This window comes from Schistocerca gregaria, chromosome 3 (assembly GCF_023897955.1).
Source record: "Schistocerca gregaria isolate iqSchGreg1 chromosome 3, iqSchGreg1.2, whole genome shotgun sequence".
NCBI lineage: Eukaryota > Metazoa > Arthropoda > Insecta > Orthoptera > Acrididae > Schistocerca > Schistocerca gregaria.
Window position 1 is genome coordinate 857,237,724 of NC_064922.1, and position 24,231 is coordinate 857,261,954.

Below are 24,231 nucleotides of genomic sequence, written 5' to 3' on the forward strand. Positions count from 1 at the left end.
TATTGTCTTTGAATAAAAGTATCATTTCCATTCATCTCATTGTGTATTTATTTCAGTTACCTTCTGTATCATGCTGTAGCTGTTCTCTACATGTAGGGTCCAAGTTTCATTGGGCAGTATTACTCGGCAGTGACATATTGTGCAAAAGTTACTTTTGTCCTTAAGTTATGCACACTGGTGTATTTAAAAACTCAGTTACAAAAAGAGAAAGCAGAATGGCTATATATAACACAATTAAAGCAGGAATGCTACAAACCTCATTGTAGGTTGCCACAAATTTTATCATATGGCCAGCAGGAAAGTGATCTAAGAGCTTCTTGTGTTGAGCTGGCAGAGGTGGCATGAAATATATTTTCTGCACCTCACTTGGTGGTATTGCCATTATTGCATATTGACACCTGCAAGAGAAAGCCATTTATTTTTTAAAACAAGGAACTTATTACTTCCCTTTTTACATAGTTTTTAAGTTTAAAGCAAGCATACATTTTACAATAAAATCTTACCTCACACATCATATCCTCCCAACATAAAGCTTTGTTAGCAACGACACGAGTCAATGTTGTTTCTTTCTGTTTTTAAATTATTTTTATACAGAAAGAAGTTGCAGCAGTAAGTAAACATTTTAGTACGGTGTCTTTTCTATTGAAGAAAATAATTATCACTGACTCATTTGCACTTCAAAAGTGGAATAGTTTGCTCAAGGAACAGATTAACTTCAGCATTCAACAAATTTCTGATTTATTTAGTTATTATATATTTTTTGTATGTACTCATAAAAATGAAATGACTTTCGCATCTTTCATAGAAAGACACAACAGTGAAATCCTTCATAATGGTTATGCAGCATTTATATGAAAAGAGAAACACAATCCTTTGTAAACAAGTGATAATCTTCAAGACTGCACCATAATGTACTGTTTTTAGTCTTTGCTAAGGAACTATTTTCGACAACAGGCTAAGCAGATATAACACATTATCAATTTTTCCAAGCATGAAATTACTGTAATCTACTCATTGTAGTTCTTTGTACAGGCAAATGCTAAGAAGCCATCTGCTGAAATATCAGTTATGTTAATTTCAGTGTCATACAGTATCATCATTTTAAATGTTATTAGTTATTTACTGACATTTACTTTTAGACTCTACTGAAGGAAGTATGTCATCATTTCACAGTTATTGCACTGCCAATTAGAAGGGCACCTGTTGGAAATTTGAATGTTTTTCTGAGAAACAATGAATCACTCTTACTTATCATACCTGTCTATGAATTGACAGCACAAGGACTGTTTCAGTATCTACTGTTATCTTGATTCCATACACATCAAAGTTCTGCTCAGCAAATTATTCGCTTAAATCTAGAGACTTATATCCTACGTTGTTTCTAAAAAAATTGTAACTCCTATTTTTTCCACACTAGATCTACAGTAACGAGAAGGTAAATAAAAGTTTTCAATCTGTAACACATGAATTCTGTTTATAATATGATATTCAAAGAAATATAAGACATCAGAAATATTTCCATTTTTTTAATCTTTTAGATGTATTACTAGTTGGTCTATTTTATTATTCAGATATTTTATATTTTCATAGAATATACGCTTTGAGTCTGGTTCACTTTTACATTAATATGATATTTTTTGGAAAGAGCAATTTTTCTCTGCACATGAGTTGTTAGTTCTGCTTTTGGACACTGGAGACTCAATTTGAATACATTAGAGAGATGTTCCACATGGCTTGGACTGCTATTCTGGTGAGAATCATAATGAAATATTTTGACTCCCTTTTCTGCATGTGTAGGAAGAGCCACTGCTTCTGCTATGTGTAGTGGTGTTTGAGCTGCTGTTTCTGATATTGATGGAACTGTTGTTTTTGATGATACTGGTGATGCTATTATTTATGCTGCTGATGAATTCGCTCCGACGCAAGGAATTATGCTGTCTGCTCTCTCTGTGTAATGGTTTCATTTATCTTTTCGACATATAAAGTACTTTCCTGCATAATTTAGATGCATTCTATGTCGGGTATGCTTGCATCTGTTCAGTTTGCCTATATCTAGGATGCTGCATCTGCCAAAGAAAAGACACATCTGTTTTATTTTAATGTTCATTTTCCACATTTCTATAGTCATGCATAAATGATACATTAAGTCATATCTAAGTTTTCATGTCATTACCGTGTGTTATGTTGTTTATTATATTCTGGAAACTTTAGTTCTGCTAGGCAGTTACCTGTCTTATTTTTAGCCATATTTGTTTAGTTTTTTTAAATTTTATTCATTCATTCAGGGATCATCTTACAATGATAAATGATTTTTCATCATAATACAATGAAATTAAATAGGTCAAAAATATACATAAGTATGCTTTAAGATAATACAATAGGTCCTGATGGTCTTGCTGCAGGAACACTCCGAAATTTGCCTGACGTTACTTAAGAAAACTATGGAAAATTTAAATCAGGAAGGTTGGACAGAGTGTTACATCCACAATACACATCAATTTTTTTGTTCACATTTTGTCATGTAGATTGACATCAGTAACATTTTTCACTGTTGCTTCTGACTTAACAATAACTGTTTCGTAGCATTTACTGTATTATTTGAAAAGTCTTTTCACATTTTTCCATGGCCATGTGTTAAAAATAATACACTACATTCATATTTATATTCTGTTTCATTTATGATTTGCATTATGAATTATTTGTAACATTTGGTGTGTTTTATTGTGCCTTTGCAGAAAACTAGTTATTCATTTTCAGAAATACTTCATATACATTTTTAAGTTTTGTAGTTTCTCCATCAGCAAAGAGAGCTATTTCAGCTTCTTAGATACACACTAAGACCAAAAAATGATTACAAAGGAAATCTGCAGATGTGATATACATGTACTGATAAATAAATGATAAGAATTCCAGAAAAATTGGATAATTTAATCAAGAGAAAGAACTTCACAAAATGATTAAGTCAACAACACATTGGCCCAACTCTGGCCCTTATGTAAGCAGTTATCCAGCTTGCTATTGATGACAGAGTTATTAGATGTCCTCCTGAGGGATACGGTGCCAAATTCTATTCAACTGTCAAAATCCTAATTTGGTTGGAGGGACCTGCCAATAATACCCCAAACATTTTCAATTGGGCGAGATCTGGTGACCTTGGTGGCCAAGGTAATATTTGGCAACCACAAAGACACACAGTAAAAATTCTCATCATGTGTGGGTGGGCATTATCTTGCTGAAATGTAAGGCCAGGATGGCTTGCCATGAAGGGCAACAAAATGGAAGGTAGAATATTGTCAACATACCACTGTTCTCTAGGCGAGCTGTGGATGACAACCAGAGGAGTCCTGCTATGAAAATAAATGGCCCCCCAGATCATCACTCCTGGTTGTCAGGCCATATGGCAAGTTATGGTTAGGTTGTATCCCACTGCTGTCCAGAGTATCTCCAGATAAGTCTTTGCTAGTCATCGGGGCTTAGTTTGAAACGGAATTCATCACTGAAGACAATGCTACTCCAGTCAATGAGACTGTAGAGCAAGGATGTGTCTGGAGAGGTCCCAGACAGTGGTGAGATACCAACCTGATTGTCACCCACCACATGGCCTGCAGGAGTGATGGAATGCCAGTTATTTTTATAGCAGGACCCCTTTGGTTGTTACCCATGGCTCCCTTACAGCACAGTGGTACATCATCAACAAGATTCTACACCCCATTTTGTTGTCCTTCATGTCAAGCCATCCTGTGCTTATATTTCAGAAAGATAATGCCCTAGTGCACATGGCAAGAGTTTCTACTTTTTGTCTTCATGCTTGCCAAATCCTACCTTGGTCACCACATATCTTCCCAATTGAGTATGTGTGGAGCATTATGAGCAGAATCCCAACAGTTTGGAATTTTGACAATCTAATGCAACCTCAGGAGGACATCCAACAACTCTATGAATCAATGCCAAGCCAAATAACTGCTTGCATCAGGGCCAGTGGTGGACCAATGCATTATTGACTAGCTTAGTTTATGAAACAGTTTCCCTTGAATAAATCATCTAATTTTTCTGAAATTGTAATAGTTTATTTTTCTGTACATGTACTTTGCATCTACAGATATCTGTCCCATTCAGGCAATTCCTTCATGGTGCATCCTTTCTTAAGTGTATATTAAAGCAGCTCATTTATATATAATAAGAGTGGACCTAATATTGGTTCCTATAGTGCATCTACATTCCTTCATTCTAAAGATTGTGTTTCATTGCATACGCTCCCTGGGTTTCTTTAAAGTGACACACAGAATTCTTTTGCTTGAATAGGATAAAAGTGAGCTACTGGCAAGATCTTTGGTATCATAATTAAGTTTTTCTTGTGAACTGTACAGTCAACAGAAGACCAGAAATGGAAAACATTCTAAGTGCCAAACCTGACATTTGTCACAGGAATGCAAAAATAATTTATCTCTGTTTGTAGATAACTTATTTGTATTGCTGGTAACTAACTTATTTGAAGTGTCAAAGAGAAAGTTGTCTCAAGTTTGCTCTTGCAAGGCAGAAAAATAGCCACTGTTAATAATGCTATTTATTTACATAAATACATAGCACTGTTACTTCACAACCAGTAACAGTGCTATGGAACCTTCGTTTTTAATATATTTTTGTTTTTAATATATTTGTTTTTAATATATTTTTCCCATGTGGAAGAGATTCCAAGACTTACCAAGCGGGAAAGCGCCGGCAGACAGGCACAACGAATAAAACACACAAACACACACACACACAGAATTTGAGCTTTCGCAACCGGCGGTTGCTTCGTCAGGAAAGAGGGAAGGACAAGGAAAGATGAAAGGATGTGGGTTTTAAGGGAGAGGGTAAGGAGTCATTTCAATCCCGGGGGCGGAAAGACTTACCTTAGGGGGAAAAAAGGACAGGTATACATTGGCGCGCGCGCACACCCCCCCCCCCCCCCCCCACACACACACATATATCCATCCGCAAATATACAGACACAAGCAGACATATGTAAAGGCAAAGAATTTGGGCAGAGATGTCAGTCGAGGCGGAAGTACAGAGGCAAAGATGTTGTTTAATGACAGGTGAGGTATGAGCGGTGGCAACATGAAATTAGTGGAGGTTGAGGCCTGGTGGGTAATGGAAAGAGAGGATCTATTGAAGGGTAGGTTCCCATCTCCGGAGTTCCGATAGGTTGGTGTTAGTGCGAAGTATCCAGATAACCCAGATGGTGTAACACTGCCAAGATGTGCTGGCTGTACACCAAGGCATGTTTAGCGACAGGGTGATCCTCATTAACAACAAACACTGTCTGCCTGTGTCCATTCATGCGAATGGACAGTTTGTTGCTGGTCATTCCCACATAGAAAGTTTCACAGTGTAGACAGGTCAGTTGGTAACTCACGTGGGTGCTTTCACACGTGGCTCTGCCTTTGATCGTGTACACCTTCTGGGTTATAGGACTGGAGTAGGTGGTGGTGGGAGGGTGCATGGGACAGGTTTTACACTGGGGGCGGTTACAAGGGTAGGAGCCAGAGGGTAGGGAAGATGGTTTGGGGATTTCATAGGGATGAACCAAGAGGTTACGAAGGTTAGGTGGATGGCAGAAAGACACTCTTGGTGGAGTTGGGAGGATTTCATGAAGGATGGATCTCATTTCAGGGCAGGATTTGAGGAAGTTGTACCCCTGCTGGAGAGCCACAATCAGAGTCTGATCCAGTCCCAGAAAGTATCCTGTCACAAGTGAGGCACTTTTGGTGTTCTTCTGTGGGAGGTTCTGGGTTTGTGGGGATGAGGAAGTGGCTCTGGTTATTTGCTTCTGTACCAGGTTGGGAGGGTAGTTGCGGGATGCGAAAGCTGTTTTCAGGTTGTTGGTGTAATGGTTCAGGGATTTAGATCTGGAGCAGACTCGTTTGCCACAAAGTTCTAGGCTGTAGGGAAGGGACCGTTTGATATGGAATGGATGGCAGCTGTCATAATGCAGGAACTGTTGCTTATTGGTGGGTCTGATGTGGACGGATGTGTGAAGCTGGCCATTGGACAGATGGAGGTCATCATCAAGGGAAGTGGCATGGGATCTGGAGTAGGTCCAGGTGAATCTGATGGAACCAAAGGAGTTGAGGTTGGAGAGGTAATTCTGGAGTTCTTCTTCACTGTGAGTCCAGATCATAAAGATGTCATGCAATAGAACAGTTCCTATACATAGAGGGAATTGGATTTTAGTTATTTTATTTATCCTACAGGCCCACCTGGATAGTTAAAAACATTAAAGCACTCGTTTCTGGGATATGGAGAGGTGCACTTGCCCTGGGCTGAATCCACCACACAGATTAACAGTAGAAGCCAGCTTTCTGGCCATCCTGGGCATGGTTTTTAGGCTTTAGGTTTAAACTCAAGTAAATACTGAGCTGACTCCCAGGTTTTGCCTCAGTTACATGATACACAAACATTTTGAAAAAGGATGTCACATATGATCGTGCACCACACACTAGACACAGTCATCAGGGACACATGGATCTTTCCCAAGGGGGAAGCTGAAAGTATCTTTAACATGCCTTTGCAAGTGACAAACCCATCATAACTACTTTTTAATCATTTTCCTTACAACGGCTCAGTATGTCTTGCAATATGAAGTCAGTCTTATCTCTTTCCTTTTCCTCCCAATTTCATTTCATTTCCTAATTATTTCACATAATTTCCATGCTCATGGTTTTTTCATTCCTCTTATAATCCATGGGTTTTTAAATGACTTGTGGGTACAGAAGCTACATACAAATAGTGTCAGTTTCTTGTAGAAAACAATTTAGAAAATGTGTATGTTGACTCAAAAGGTTGTGCTCATTGATATGATATAAATATATTCTATGTTGTTCATAAATTATGGTACACAGATACTTTCTTACCGATATAATTTTTGACTTGCTGTCATAATGTCAACTGTTTCATCAAGCTGAACTACTTCTATAACGTTATCACCCAGTTCCAAAGAATCTCCAATTTCCTCAGCAAGCCTCATTGATATATAATGTGCACCATTCTTGAACAAATTTGCTTTAATGAAAGACATGTTAGGTAGAATAACAAACAACATTAATGCACATTTTGCCGTTATATTGAACTAATAGCAAGATAATGATGAATGAGTCATTCAACAAAAGCATTTTTACCATAATTCTTTGGGTGTCGTCCCCTGGGAATATCAGTTTCAGCTTGTTTATAAATCCTTGTTTTCCATTAACAAATGATATAAAATATAATGCCGAAATCTGAGAAGACTCAGCCCCTAAAACCAAGAGGATGCATAATTGTATAGAATTGTATAGTACTGTATTTTTATAGCTTCTATATTCTATAAAAGCGGCTAATGTATTATGCATTGGAGGAGTCCTTTTACATGTTTAGAGGTGAAAGTGGTTTATATGCACACATATTTAAAATTTCAAATAATACACTTAATACATTTAAGCTATGGAAAACCCAGGATGGAATAACAGTGATATGGAAAGGATAGATTACTATTTACCACATAGAGTAGACAATTGGCTGCAGATAGGCACAATGAAACAGAATGCAAGATGTATTCACTATCAGACTGTGACTTTCATGAGACATTGAAAACACACACACATATACACAAGCACAACTCACACAAGCATGGCCACTGTTGTCTCTGGGCACTAAAGCCCGACCACAACTGTGTCTCGTGTAAGCAGCAATCTTTGCTGAGATGGACAGTGGGCGTACAGAAGAGGCATGGGGTGGGGAGGAGCAGGGATACCAGGGTAAATGTTGGGGAAGATGCTAGTGCTGGCTGTGGGAGTGTACAGAGATGTACAGGGACAGGACAGAGCTGTTGGGTGCAGTGCAGGGAGGCTGTGCTGGTGGAAGGGTGAGACAGACGGGGATGGGGGGGGGGGGGAGGGGGGATGTAGAGAGAAGGGGGAAGGACCATATGCACGTGTGTTGGCACAATAGAAGGCATGTGTAGCACTGTAGTGGGAGCAGGGACAGGGGTAGGCAGCTGGAGGACAGTGACTAGCAAAGGCTGAGGGCAGGGGGATTATGTGTGTTTAGGCACTCAGTTCTTTAGCATGATGGGAGGGAGTTCTAGAGGTATGGCAAATGTAGTATGTCAGTAAGGCAGGTCTGGCAGCTGTGCAAGGATGCGGGCACAGGTTTGATGGAGGTTCTTGTAATGGTAGTTGTGGACAGTGATAGTTAAATGGGGTGAATAGATGGTAAAGTTTTTGATGTGGTAGAGAGCATGCTACTCTAATTTCTGAAAGGCAAGAGTTTCAGTTTTAGCAGGAAGATTTTATGGATGGACTAGAGTTGGTGCAAGGAAGTTTGGGACTGATTTATACAGTTTTGCAGGACTATTTTGGTAAGGGCTATAGATTAATGGAATTTGAACATAAGGAGGGATTGTAGCTGGAGATGGGTAATTTCATCGTTTGACCATTTGGGGTGGGATTCTATGAGGAGGAACAGTATGTGGAGGTTCATTCTGCCTGGGGGTAGAGAAATTTTTCTGTATTGGCACAGATGAAAGGAGCAAGATCTATAGTGAAGGATCAAAAATGCATACAAATATGTGCAATATCACAAAAAACACAACTAAGATGAATTGGACAAAATATGGTCAGAAAAGGTTAAACCAGTGTAAGTTGAGGCAATAGTGAAAACAAAATAAAATCAGCATGAAAATTGTATGAGATAAACTGAAAATATGAATAAAAATAAATAAAAAGATGATAAAAGACTGGAGTGTAGGCTGGTGAGAGGATATCTGTGAAGGGAGGGGGCAGCTCATGTAACTGGATTAGGTGAGGTCAGTGAGGAGTACGTCTGAATAAGGGAAGTAATGGGGAAGCGGGAAGTGGGGGCACAATAGTTGTTAGCTACAAGGTGCAAGAAAGTGTACAGGAATGAACAGAAAAATATCCATTCAAATATGTACATAACACACTTCATACATCTATATATTCTCCAACACAGTAAAAGCAGTGATTCTGCAAATATCACTTTAAAGATTTTCCAGAGAGTTTGACATCAGTATTTGTTTTTATGTTTTTGGTAAGTTTAATTCCCATGTGGTAAGTTCCATTCTGGCACAAGGATGTCCAGTTTTTGGTCATATGTAATTTTTTATTTTGTCTGAGAGAAGGAATACCAGAAATCTTAAATGGAGCTTTACATGATTCTCTAGGTTTGCATCCAAACATGATTCTAATATCATTTTTTGCACTCTAATGGTCATTTTAGAATTTCCCCAAAATGTGACCCCATATTTAAGGTAAATAGTAAACATTATTTTCACCGCAAAATTTCTGTATGCATTTATTTGAATTTGTGACTGAATTTTTTTAGGGTTAAAGCAACAGCATATACAAATTTAAAAATCACATTACACATTGCAGAAGTCCTATAAACAGTGATTGTATGATTTTCAAGTTGACGTAGTTACTTAGTGGAAGCAATAGGTTTTAGCTTCTCTATTCACCTTTTGTTAATAATTTATCCATCAAGTCACTTATGTTGGTCTTGTCTGTGAACAGCAGAAACAAAATTTTTTAAAATTATTAGTAGAAAACCTTGACTCATGTTGTCCCAAATAGTACAAAAACCACACAAAGCAGAACCAGGGTAATAAACCTAAAGAACTGAGAAACTGGTAAATGCAACACCTCACAGTGGTTTTCAGAGTATAGATGTGTATGTACATTGCAATACAGTCGAGCTGAGAAGGAAACTTACACAGGAGTGCCAAGTGCATACAGATCAGAAATTAGAGGAGCCAAGAGGAAAGCCAATGACAGTTAGATATTCAATTTGACGAATAAGTGAAAAATAGCATAGAAAAGTTATCAAAATTGAGGTAAGTACAACAACATTGCAAGTCAACCAAACACCTTAAATACATACTTTACCAGTTCTGGCTCAAATAAAAATCTCACTGAAGAAGGAAATAAAGTTGTAGTTTTGCTTCTTGTTCTAGGTAGTACGCAAGGTGACAACTTCTGCTAGTCTCTTGTATCCTACAGACAGATTAGTGAAGCAACTGCCAAACTTAGCAGCTCAAAAGCAGAAGATTTCTATGGACTTTCAAATTATGTAATAAAAATATAAAGAAAGAAATTCTAGTACCACTAACCAAAACCATTTACCACATAATGCATGTAGGAATCTTCCCAGATTGCCTAAAAATTACTATATAAACATTTATTCATAAGAAAGGTTATAAATCATCCCTTGATAACTTTGTTCCATCTCACCCATACCAATCATATAAAAAATTATAGAATATTGTATGCACAAACAGATGAACCAGCACTTTGAGCAACATAACCTACTTAGCTCTTCACAACATGGTGTCAGACCTCATCCTTCCACTGGCAAAGAGGTGAGACTATCATCACAAAAATATATGATTCCTTTGGGATTGAGAAAACAACTTGTGTGGCTCTTCTAGATTTGAGGGAAGCTTTTGATACTGTCTCACACAGAATGCTTTTCAAAAAGCTCCAGTGCTATGAAGCTGGAGAGAATGATCTTCACATTATTGAGTCATACCTAAGCAACACCTAGCAGATGGTAACTATAAACAACCAAAGATCAGATTCATTACCTGTTACAAAAGGCATTCCACAGGACTCGGTAATGGGATCATTCCTGTTCACTGTATGTATAAATGATTTACCCTCATTCTTGCTGTGTCAGGCAGTATTGTACACAGATGATATAACTCTAACCACACAAGGTGATGAACCAGAGGAGATGTGAGCTAAGTGTAGCAATGGATCGATGTACTAACTGGTTCCAGGCAAATTACAAACAATAAAACTGAACACATTGTTTTCAATTAGAGTTTCTCCAATGAAAAGCAAAAAATAATCAAACTGTTAGGTTTTACATAGATCAGTAACTCAGCTTGGCATGTTACACAGAAAAATGGAACTCATCTATGGGGTAACTGCCCTGGTTCAAAAATCATATTCAAGTAGCAAAAAAAAGGTTATCAGATGTATTTTTCCCAAGAGGATCTTGTAAAGATCACTTCAAAGAGCTCAATATTATGACAGTCCTTAGCCTCTATATGTAAAATTGTCTTCTCAGTGTTAATGAGAATTTAAATAATTGTAAACCTTGGGATGTCTGTACACAAACATGATACAAGAACTGGACACTCAATGGATATAACCTACAGCAGGCTAGCTAAGGTCCAAAACGGCCACATCTAGGATCTATATTTTCCAATAGACTCCCAAAAGCTGCCCATTCTGTTCCCTGTAGTACATTTAAGATTGTTCTAACAGAGTGGTTTAAGAAGAAAGCATATTATGCCATAAAAGGGTATGAGGAATCAGATTTATGTGACAAAGTTCTTTCTACTGTCATACTAAGTTGCAATAAATCACTGATTAAAAGCTTTTTCTGCATACATAATTTTCACATTATGTGTAACAATGTGTCACTGAAATTTTCATGCAGTTCATGTCTCTTAGCTTTAATGTACATAATTACACCAACAAGATGTAAAATGTAGAAAGGTGAAAAAATTCTAAATTCCTTTCCTATCCATATAGTCACATAAGTTGGTCTTGTCTGGGATCAACAAGAGTTAGAAAAGCAACATTTTTACCTATATTGTCACATATATGGGCTGGGTCCAGGACAGTTAACAGTGAATTGAGTCAGTAGGCAGCACAGGATTGCATATAAAGCCAGTTCAGCCATCTGCAAAAAATGTTTTGCCGAGTGCCACGGAAGTGTAGCGATCGCTGAACAGCCAGCGGCAGGGAGATGCGGCATAGAGTCAACAGGGAATTGTTAGCTCTGCTTGCCGCCGAGTCATACACTGTACCGCAATGTACTTTGGCAGTGTGCCACATCACATTAGAGCAGCCAACAACAGCAGTAGTCATCATCAGCAGCAGAGTTGTAGTCATAATTATGTTAAGTGTTGTAGCAGGCATGTCATTTTTGTGATTTTCAGTATTCTTGATACCCACAGAGATGGATAAGGAAAGCAGAACATCACCCAATATTCACAAGTCCATGGCTAGTGTGAGCCTGTGAGCTCACAGATACATGGAAAGGCAAACAAAAGGTCTTTTGATACATGTTTGAAGTAATTTTAAAACAAGAGTTAACGTCATATTTGAGAAATTTTGGTGTAAAATGTGGAAAAGAGATAATTTTGAAAGGTAAGCTCAAAAATTGGAGATTGGATGCTAAATCAGGAAGGATACATGTGAGCTGTAATGTAAAGGACAGAAACTGTCATAAGAAGTTGATGCAGTTGGGACAGAATTAAAAGGGGAAACAGTGGGCAGAAATGTGATGCTGGTAATGTTGCAATGGGGGAGGCCATAACTAAAGTGAATGAAGAGGTTGTGGCTGGCAATGATGAATCAGAATCTGCAGTGATAAGTGAAGTGTCATGCTGAGCTAGCAATTTAAGGAATCAGGTAGAAAATCCATTCGAGATTGTGAGCAGGCAGGTGTTCCTGTATCAGATATTTTCAGTAGTGGTACTGAATTAGGTGCAATGGAATTTGCTTCAGTGAAAGTCAGTGATAATTCTGTGGAGGCAATAGAACCTGAATCTTGTATGTTTGTAGGTGGAGATGTTGCATGCTCCAGTGATGTGGCTGAGATTACTCATAAATAGGCAGTGTTTCCCAAACCAGGTGTTTTTTGTGGGCAGACAGTGGTTTGTGCATCACATGTTTTTGAGTGTGAGCAGGATGTGGTTCCTGTATGAGACCTTTTTAGTGATCAGGCGGTAGTCCTGTATCAGGTGGTTTTGTTGGTTTGCAATGTGCAGAATACAGCTGCAGATTATGTTGTTTTTATGGGAGGCAGACTGAATACTAATGAGGTAATGTTTGTTGCAATTAATATGAAAGTTAGTAGATGAACAGTAAGATAAGTAACATACATCTATACAGTGTCTGGAAATGTGGGGTATTCTGTTATGCAGACACCCAGTGGTAAAACTTTCATGGGTGTAAGCAAATGTGCAAGGGTAAATTTTCATGATGCATGCATATTTATTTATTTAGTCCAAAAATCATTTTTAGTACATTATGTTTGTACATATAATATAGGAAAAGAGTAAAAATAATTAATTTGCAGTTACAGTAGTCATTGTGACTAGATTGTCAACACATTCAAAGTGCATAACAATATATACTTACAAACTGCAATACTACATTGCTTCTACATTTGGTAGCAGAAGTTAGTAAGAGTGTCGTGACGGACCGATCTTTCAAAGTGCCACCGCATGCAGTAGCAGCGCCACCTAAGTGGCCAGCCAGCCAGCGGCCGCTAGACTCGGACTCAGTTCTGATTTGACTGTTAAAGTGTACACACGTCTTACATTGTTTACTTGATCTGTGACTTACATGTATTGTGTCATCCTTGAAATATATTTCTTCAACTTGAAGTTATAACAATTGGCAATGAGGTAGTGAATTTTGCTTTTTCATCATTGACCCACAGGTTTCCATGGCTACTTTAGAGCAACTATTGCAAGGTCTCATAGAACAGCAAACGCTTCTCACAAATGCGATTCATGATTTCGTCGCGGCTTCCAATGTGGGGTGTCTCTCGTCGTCGTCTCTACCTCCTTTTCCTCCTTACGATGAGACAGCGGAAGAATGGTCTGATTACGAAAAATGTCTTCAACAGCACTTCTTGGCATTTCATGTCGTGGATGACCAAACATGTAAGTCTCTGTTCCTTTAATGGATTTCACGTCAAATGTATTGGTGGTTGTCAATTGGCTCCTTTGAAAGAGAGCTGAATCGTCTCACTGCTTCAGGGGTCTTGCTTCCTGTCACTTCCAGTGAGTGGTCCTCTGCTGTTGTTGTCTTCGCTAAGCCCAATGGTGATATTTGTCTCTGTGGCAATTTCAAAGCCACTTGTAAATGCTCAATGCCTCATCGACACTTACTCTATGCCTCAACCTGAAGAATTGTTCGCTAAACTTGCTGGAGGCTAGTATTTTTCGAAACTTGACCTGTCAGAAGCTTATCATCAACTTCCTCTCAACACTGCTTCCCGGCAGTTTCTGGTCCTTAACACGCCTTTCGACCTCTATCAATACCAATGATTGCCATTCAGGGTTGCCAGCGCCCCTGCTCTCTTTCGGTGATTCTTGGAACAATTATTGCTCCCTGTTCCTGGGTGTATAAATTACATGGATGACATTGTTGTCACTGGCTCCACCACTGAAGAACATCTTCAGAATCTCCGCACAACTTTTCATGTCTTACAGACTGCCAGTATTGGGTGTAATCTTCAGAAATCAAAATTTTTTCAGGCATCTATCGCGCACTTGGGGATTCAACTCTCTCAGGATGGTATTCGTCTGCTTCACCAAACTGTCGCTGCGATCGATGCCCTTCCTTACCCTACATCTGCTAAGGAACTGCAGGCCTTCTTGGGGAAAATAGCATACTATCACAGGTTTTTACCATCTGCTGCTTCGGTGGCTCAGCCGTTGCATCGCCTGTTGCATAAAAATGTGCCTTTGCGATGCGGCTTTCCAGAAATTGAAGACTATGCTAAAACAGCCCCAATGCCTGGCTACTTATCAACCTGGCCAACATCTTGTTCTTGCCACAGACACCTCTCAATATGGGGTTGGTGCAGTCCATTCTTCTGACGGTTGTGAACAACCCATTGCTTATGCCTCCAAAAGACTCACGGATGTCCAACAAAAGTATTCTCAAATTGAAAAAGAATCTTTGGCCATTATTTATGCTCTTCATAAGTTTGGTGTTTTTCTCTATGAATACAAATTTCATCTTGTTACGGATCACAAACCACTTGTTTCCTTGTTTCATCCTTCTACATCACTTCCCGACAAGGCTGCACACCGCCTCCAGCATTGGGCTCTTTACTTGTCTCATTTCAATTATGAGATTTATTTCTGGCTGATGGCTCAACATGTGAATGCTGATGCACTGTCTCACCTTCCCATGGGTCCTGATCTGGCATTCGATATGGACGAACTTTTGTGTTTCCACCTGGATGTTGCCGAGCAGCGGGTTGTGGCCGGGTTCCCCATCACTGGGGACCAGCTGGCGGCTGCTACAGGTTCTGACCCTCCCCTCTCCTGGGTTTTATGCTGTATTCAGAAGGGTTAGCCAGATTGTCCATCCAAAAAGACTTCTGATCCGTTGCGGAACTACTACGCTTTGCATTACCGCCTCACGGCTAGGGATGGTGTTATCCTCCTTTCCACTGAAAATGCTTCACCGCGTGTTGTGGTACCTGCATCTTTGCGTGCTTCGGTCTTGAGCCTCCTTCACCAAGGGCACTGGCGTGTCTCTCGCACAAAATCTCTGGTGCGCCGTAATGTGTACTTGCCTGGCATCGGCTCCGAAATTGCACACATGTTCTGATGGTGTTCAGCAGTTGAGTGTTGATAATGAAATATGTTCTGGGGATAATGATTATAAATTTTTGTTGGGAAAACAGATCTGTATAATGAGAAAACCTTTTACATAGGTAGTGAAGTGAGTAATGCAAGAGAGGCTGATGATAATAATGATTATCCAAATGGTAATGATAATAATGAGGTAGTTATATTTCTAGTAATTATTGGTCAGCAAAGAATAGTTGTAAGTAGCAGCAAATCAAGCAGTAATTGAATGTATGTGATGAGTTTATTGAGAGGTCCACTTCCACATTTGCATCTACATCTATACTCTGCAAACCGCTGTGGGGTACATGGCAGAGGGTACATCCCATTGTACCAATTATTAGGGTTTCTTTCCATTCAGTTCATTACAGAGTGCATGATGAATGATTGTTTGAATACCTCTGTGCACAAAGTAATTAGTCTAATCTTGTACTCAGAATCCCTATGTGAGTGATATTTTTACAGTCACATGTAAAGCTGGTTCATGATATTTTGTTGACAGACTTTCTTGGGACAGTTTACATTTATCTTAAACAGTCTTCCTGTTCAGTTCCTTCAGTGCCTCTGTGACATTCTCCCATTGACTAAAAAAACCTATGGCCATTCATACTGTCCTTCTCTACCTACATTCAAAATCCCCTGTTAGTCCTATCTGGTCTCTCCCCCCCATCCCCCCACCCCTTTCCATGAAATATGGACCATTCCATTGGTGGGGAGGCTTGCGTGCCTTAACAATACAGATAGCTTGACCATAGGTGCAACCACAACAGAGGGGTATCTGTTGAGAAGCCAGACAAATGTGCGGTTCCTGAAGAGGGGTGACAGTAGTTGCAGGGACAACAGTCTGGATGATTGACTGATTTGGCCTTGTAACATTAACCGAAATGGCCTTGCTGTGCTGGTACTACGAACGGCCGAAAGCAAGGGAAAACTACAGCTGAAATTTCTCCCGAGATCATGCAACTTTACTATATTGTTAATTGATGATGGTGTCCTCTTGGGTAAAATATTCCAAAGGTAAAATAGTCGGAGTTCCAGGTGGGAAATACTCAGGAGGATATCGTTATCAGGAGAAACTAAACTTGCATTCTATGGATGGGAGCATCCCTTAATTGTGTAGGCAGGTTAAAAAATTTAAAAAGGGAAATGGCTAGGCTAAAGTTAGATATAGTGGGAATTAGTGAAGTTTGGTGGCAGGAAGAACAAGACTTCTGGTCAGGTGAATACAGGGTTATAAATACAGAATCAAATCATGGTAGTACAGGAGTAGGCATAATAACGAATAAAAAAAATTGGAGCACAGGTAATTTACTATGAATAGCACAGTGAACACATTATTGTAGCCAAGGTAGACACCAAGCCCACACCTACCACAGTAGTACAAGTTTATATGCCAACTAGCTCAGCATATGATGAAGAGATTGAAGAAATGTATGATGAGATAAAAGAAATTATTCAGATAGTGAAGAGAGACAAAAATTTAATAGTCATGTGGGACTGGAATATGATTGTAGGAAAAAGAAGACAAGGAAAAATAGTAGGTGAATATGGAATTGAGGTAAAGAATGAAAGAGGAAGCTGCCTGGTAGAATTTTGCAAAGAGAGTAACTTAATCATAGCTAACACTTGGTTTAAGAATTGTGAAAGAAGGTTGTATACATGGAAGAGGCCTGGAGACACTGGAAGGTTTCAGATAGATTATACAATGGTAGGAGAGACATTTAGGACCAGGTTTTAAATTCTGAGACATTGCCACAGGCAAGTGATTAGTTTAGTATGTCAGACTGCAAAATACTAATACGAATTCTTTACAGACGAAAGGAAAAACTGGTAGAAGCTGACCTCAAGGAAGATCAGTTTGGATTTTGTAGAAATGTTGGAACATGTGAGGCAATACTGACCCTTTGACTTATGCTAGAAGATAGATTAAGGAAAGGAAAACCAACATTTCTAGCTTTTGTAGACTTAGAGGAAGCTTTTGACAATGTAGACTGGAATACTCTCTTTCAAATTCTGAAGGTGGCAAGGGTCAAATACAGGGAGTGAAAGGCTATTTACAATTTGTACAGAAACCCGATGGCAGTTATAAGAGTTGAGGGGCATGAAAGGGAAGCAGTAGTTGGGAAGGGAGTAACACAGGATTGTAGCCTATCCCCGATGTTACTCAATCTGTATATTGAGCAAGCAGTACAGGGGGGAAAAAAAAGAAAAATTTGGGGTAGGAATTAAACTCCATGGAGAAGGAATAAAAACTTTGAGGTTTTTTGATTACATTTTAATTCTTTCAGAAACAGCAAAGAACCCCGAAGAGCAGTTGAACTCAATGAACAGTGTCTTGAAAGGAGGATATAAGATGAACATCAACAAAAGCAAAATGAGGATAATGAAATGTAGTCAAATTAAATCAGGTGATGCTGAGGGAATTACATTGGAAATGAAACACTTCAAGCAGTAAATGAGTTTTGTTATTTGGGAAGCAAAATAACTGACAATGGTTGAAGTAGAGAGAATATAAAATGTAGACTGACGTCCTTTCAAAAAGTGTGTGTATGGAGTGTAGCCTTGTATGGAAGCGAAACATGGATGATAAGTAGTTTAGACAAGAAGAAAAGCTTTCAAAATGTGGTGCTACAGAAGAATGCTGAAGATTAGATGGGTAGATCACATAAGTAACAAGGACGTCCTGAATAGAGCTGGGGAAAAGAGTAATTTGTGGCACAACTTGACTAGAAGAAGGGATCGATTGGTAGAACATGTTCTGAGGCATTGAGGGATCACTAATTTAGTACTGGAGGGCAGTGTGGAGGGTAAAAATCTTAGAGGGAGACCAAGAGATTATTACACTAAGCAGATTCAGAAGGATGTAGATAGAAGTATTTACTTGGAGATGAAGAAGTTTGCACAGGATAGAGTAGCATGGAGTGCTGCATCAAACCAGTCTCTGGACTGAAGACCACAACAACAGTTCTATCTGGTACAGGTCCCACACACTTGAGCAATATTCTAGAACCAATCTCATGAGTGATTTGTGCAATCTCCTTTGTAGACTGACTGCACTTCTACTGTATTCTACCAACAAACGAAAGTATACCAACACCTTTACCCACAACCAAGCCTATGTGATCATTCCATTTCATATCACTAAAAAGTGTTACACACAGCGATTTGTATGAGTTGGCCAGTTCCAGCAGTGACTGTCTGATATTATAGTCATAGGATACAATTTTTTTTTCATTTTGTGAAGTGTACAAGTTTAAATTTATGAACATTTAAACCAATTTGGCAGTCTCTGCAACACTTTGAAATCTTATCAATATCTTACTGAATATTTATGCAGCTTCTTTCAGATAATACTTCAATACAGATAACAGCATCATCTGCAGAAAGCCTGATGTTGCTATAAACTGCTGCTTCAACAGCTCATTGTCATGAAATAAAATGGGGCATGATTTCACCAACAGGATGCCTGGATCTTGAAAATAATACATTAATTTTCTTCTTGGTCTCTGAATTCAGTTGTAGTTCCATCAAACAACAAAATTAGCAACAATGCAGTTGTATTATGTTCTCAAGATAATGTTATCAGGTGTAAATGAAATTTGTTCAAAATTAAACACCAAGTAATATGTCCATAGTATACATTTTTTTTCAGTCTTAAACAAGCACAAAATAATGTTTTGCAATTCTTCATACACTGACAATATATTTCACATGGCTGCAATGGGAATAAGTTACAATCACGCCACCCCAAGTCCAATCCTCAACATTTTTCAGTATTGTCCATCATCAACATAGCTACAATCTGACTCATCTCCTCCACATTACCAACTCTCTTCAGAAAGAGAAATGTAAATCAATTATACAAAAGTCTCATACTGACAGACCATACAGTATCATTCACATTGATATTTGTTTACAGAAGACATATATGTAAAATAGTTTACATAGAATAATAAATACATTTTTGTTAAATTGAATAATCAATTAGTTTTAGAAACAAATTATAATGGGTTCTTAATAGTTTTATATGCTGATAATATCAAAATTCTCCATTGATAACTGGTAAGTGGAAATATAATTGATCACATATGATTGTCAATGTTTCACAGTGGTAACTCAAAAATACTAATGCATAGGCTTTCAGAGGTGGAGGAAGATAAATAAACATGACGTAAGAAATATGGGTCCCCAAACATTGAAATAAATCAATTAACTCACATTAGGATAATATGCTTTGCCAGTGTTACAAAATATTGTGGGTACAAAAGGTATATTGTGTTGTATATTAAATACAGCCGCTTTGTCATTCCCTACAATACAGTATTACACAGTGGTAGACTCATTGTAATATCCTCCCACACAACATCATGCACAAAGTTTCACTGCTATTCCTACTCTGTATGAGGTAACATTTCATAAGAGTGAGAAGTTTAAGTATATCTCTTCTTAACTTGCAAACACAAAAGAATTCTTAAGTGCAAACAATCAGAAAAATTATAATTAGAATTTATTTTTACTTGTCTCAGAATTTCAATAACATTTATTCTGCAACTGTTTGCACTAAATAGTGAAGTTTTTGTCCTCTCTGTATTCAAAGTGCAGTTTTCTCTCACTTCATTGGGTCTCAGTTCCAGCCATGGGCATAGCCAGCGGGGTGCAGGGGAGTAGGTAACTGCCCCTCATACAAGATTCTGTATGGCTACACACCTACTCCTGTTAGACAAAATTATGTTACAGCCACATTACAACTTACTTTACAATATAATGTGTGATAACTTGTGAAAAAACCATGCTGCATGCCTGTTCAAGTTGCATTCATGCAATATGCAACCATGGCAAGCAAACACCATGCTCACCACCCACTGCCATGTCAACGATAGATGAAAAATTACCAGATCTGGTCAAGCAGTCATATTCTCGGCGGTGAGTACGACTGCAAGATTCAAAATAGTGAGAGTGGGAGGGAGTTGCAAGCGGCATGGAATTATTTGACATGTTATTGTTTTGAAGGAGACAAAGATAGAAGACAAAAAATATTCATTTACTATACGTATCAAACTAAATTAAGAATATCCAGGATGGAATGTGAAAATATTATGAGAAGGTAAGTTGCTATACGTCATATAGCAGAGATGCTGAGTCGCAGATAGGCACAACAAAAAGATTTTCACACTTAAAGCTTTTGGCCAATGGCCTTTGTCAACAACAGACAGACATATGCATGCACATACTCATGCAAATGTGACTCACACATATGACTGCAGTCTCATAATATTGTTACATTCCATCCTAGATTTTCCATTGTTTGAATATTACCTTTTTTTAGATTTTATATTAAGTCATTATGTATGGGCCAGTGCAGTGGTATTATTTGTTCAAAATTAAACACCAATTAATATCTCCATAGTATACATTTTTTTCAGTCTTAGATAAGCACAAAACAATTTTTCACATTTCTTCATAAATTGACAATATATTGCACATGGATGCAATGGATACAAATTACAGTTTTGCCTCCCCACATCTTACCATCAACATTTTCCATTATTGTCAATCATCAACATCATCAGTCTTACATGGACAGATTGTACAGTATCATTCATAGATATTTGTTCACGCGATATACAAATATAACAGTTTAAATAGAATAATAATTGCATCTTTGTTAAGTTTTAATAATCAATTAGTTTTACAAACAATAAATTATAATGGATTTTACAGTTTTATATGTTGATAAGATCAAAATTCTCTATTGATAACTGTTAAGTGGAAACATAATTAGTCCCATATGATTATCAATGGTTTACCTTGGTAACTCCAAAATACAAAGACATGGTCTTTCTGCATTAGAGGAAGATAAATAAATATGACATAAGAAATATCGGTCACCAAGCATCGAAGTAAATCAATAAACTCACACTGAGAAGATATGCTTTGCCAAAATTACAAAGTCTTCCATTAAATAATTCTTTGGAAATTTCTGGAATGCTGTTTGACTCTGATAGACTCTTAGTGAGATATTTTCCCAGCTGTAGAGCTGAGAATCCAGGACCTTTTTCAGTGCTCTCAGTCTGTGCAGTATACTTCTCAGCTAGCCTTTATTTCTTGGTCATGTGAATGAACATCTGGATTTTTTTCTAGCAATGGACTTCCTTCGATGATTAAAGTATTGTACATGGATGGAAATGTCAATATTATTTAATTATGAAAGGCAGTTCCACATGAGTCAATTCATTTTTTATTCAGTTTAGTCCTAATAGCCTTTTCTGCAATGAAAATATTATTATTGTATTATTCGTGCTGGAGTTTCCCCAAACAACAATTCCATAATGTAATGCATAAGTGTGGATCAAAAAGAGCATGGTACACTGTATGCATAAGTAGTTTGCTAGCACAGTGCTCAAGCTGTTCCATAAAATATTACAGTGCGTAATTTACAGTAGACATTGTCTCTGTATTATCTCTATTGGTGCTTATTGTTGGCTGTAATTCTCACAAATTTTGGGAGAAACTTCTTCCAGCCATGTTTCAGCTACGAATATATCTATGTGATCTTCCTTTCCTCTATTCTAGAAAATGATGAATATTACCTTTATTATGAGAAGGAAAGTTGCTAATCATCATATAGCGGAGATTCTGAGCCGCAGATAGGCACAACAACAAGATTTTCACACTTAAAGCTTTCGGCCAATGACCTATTTCAACAATAGACACACATACCCACACACACACTCATGCAAATGCGATTCACACACGACTGCAGTCTCATAATACTGTAACATTCCATACTGGATTTTCCATTGTTGAATATTACCTTTTTTAGATTTATTATTAAGTCATTATGTATGTGCCAGTGCAATGAATTATTTGGTGAAATATATGCACTTCTTTCCTATGTTTCCAGATTTTTCTTCTGCACTTACAATTTCATATTGTCAACATACAATTTTTTTATCCTTCTCACTGACTTCAATATTGTATTGTATTGAACTGGGGACCTAGAAATAATGGAGAGGCTTCATCCCTGCTGTAGCCGCAGTGGTACAAAACCCCATGACAGGTTACAACAGTCGACTCACCCCTCTGCCGCCCCACACTGAACCCAGAGTTATTGTGCGGTTCGGCCCCCAGTGGACCCCCCCTCCTGGGAATGTCTCACACCAGATGAGTGTAACCCCAATGTTTGTGTCGTAGAGTAATTATGGTGTATGCATACACGGAGAAAGTGTTTGCACAGCAATAGCCGACATACTGTAACTGAGGCAGAACAAGGGAAACCAGCCCACATTCAATGCGGCAGACGGAAAACCGCCTTAAAAACCATCCACAGACTGGACAGCACACTGAACCTTGACAGTAATCCACTGGGTGTTTGTGCCAGGGACTGGCCCACCTTCCTGTCTGGAAAGAAGTGCATTAGACAGCATGGCTAACCGGGTGACTTCAATAATAGTTTACATATAAGTCGAATGGAAGTGAGTGAAGGAGGGATCCTTGAGGTACACCATAGTTAACATCCCTGATTTCAGATCTGCATCCAGATTTTGTTCACATATTGCTTTCTGTTACTTAGATATGATTTTATCCATTGCAGTGCTTATCCATGGATTCCAGGGCTTTTAAGGTTTTCAAATAGTGCTGCAAGGGTTATTGTGACAAGAGATTTAGACAAATCCAGAAACATAGCAGATACTAAATTTATTTTGTTTAACACATCTGTGTTCTGTTAGGCTTGGGATAAGAGTTTCTGTAGATTTCTCCTTTTGGGAACCATGCTGTGCCAGAATCAGAATACTACAAGGGTAATCCTAAAAGTAAGGTCTCCTTTTTTTTTTTATAAGTACAGATCTCTGTTTGTGTGGCCGTTGGTTACACTGTTGTGAAGAGTGCTTCACGCACTGTGTGTAAATATGCGCATGCCACACTCAGGCACTCAGTCTCGGCTTGGCAGCCATTGAGAATGGACCTCCCGTCGGATGTTACCACCAAATGCGAATTGCGCGCAGTTATTCGGTTTTTGAATGCCAAGGGCACTGCACCAATTGAAATCCATCGCCAATTGATGGAAGTGTATGATGAGTCACACATGGATGTCAAAAATGTTCGTAAGTGGTGGAGAGAGTTTGCAGCTGGTCGGACCGAAATTCATGACAAACAAAGGAGCGGGAGACTGACAATTTCTGAGGAGACTGTGTTGAATGTTGAGCAAAGCATGTGTGAAGATTGGCAGATCACCCTGGTTGATCTCTGCACGTTGGTTCCTGAGGTTTCCCAAAGCAATGCTCACAGAATTTTAATGGAAACACTGAAATACCAGAAGGTGTGCGCAAGATGGGTGCCACGCATGCTGACTGAAGACCACATGCAGCAACGAGTTGGTGCTTCCTGCGCATTTCTTCACTGCCTTGCAGCTGAACAGGACAACTTTCTAGACAAGTTAAAAGAACATTTGGCCGGAAAGCAATTCAGCTCCATCGACAAGGTGAAAGAAGAGGTTCATAACCTTCTGAACAGCATGGTGGCGAGCTGGTATGACATGGGCATACAAAAACTGCCACAGCGTCTTCAAAAATGCATTGACAGAAATGGTGATTATGCCAAAAAATAGCTAATTGTTCAAGCAGTAAACTGATGTAAACCATTGTAGAATTAAAAAGGTCTATGTGCTTATAAAAAACAAGTGACCTTAATTTTGGGATTACACTCGTGTATTTCTCAAGGTATGTAAAAAACCTTCTGCGCATAAGCATTGCTATGTTTGAGAAATCAGAGATTAAAGATACTAATGTCTAGGTATCTGT

At 38.5% G+C, this 24,231-nt stretch overlaps 1 protein-coding gene across 1 annotated transcript in view; it reads right to left on the reverse strand.

The window, feature by feature from the left end:
* LOC126355631 (probable flavin-containing monoamine oxidase A) overlaps positions 1-24,231 on the reverse strand; it is a 268,309-nt gene that overhangs the window by 84,331 nt on the left and 159,747 nt on the right. The window contains exons 4-6 of the mRNA XM_050005996.1: positions 7,161-7,276; positions 6,897-7,030; positions 257-398 (exon numbers count right to left, since the gene is read on the reverse strand). Coding sequence (XP_049861953.1) covers positions 257-398; positions 6,897-7,030; positions 7,161-7,276 — 392 coding nt within the window. The remainder of the gene's footprint in view (positions 1-256; positions 399-6,896; positions 7,031-7,160; positions 7,277-24,231) is intronic.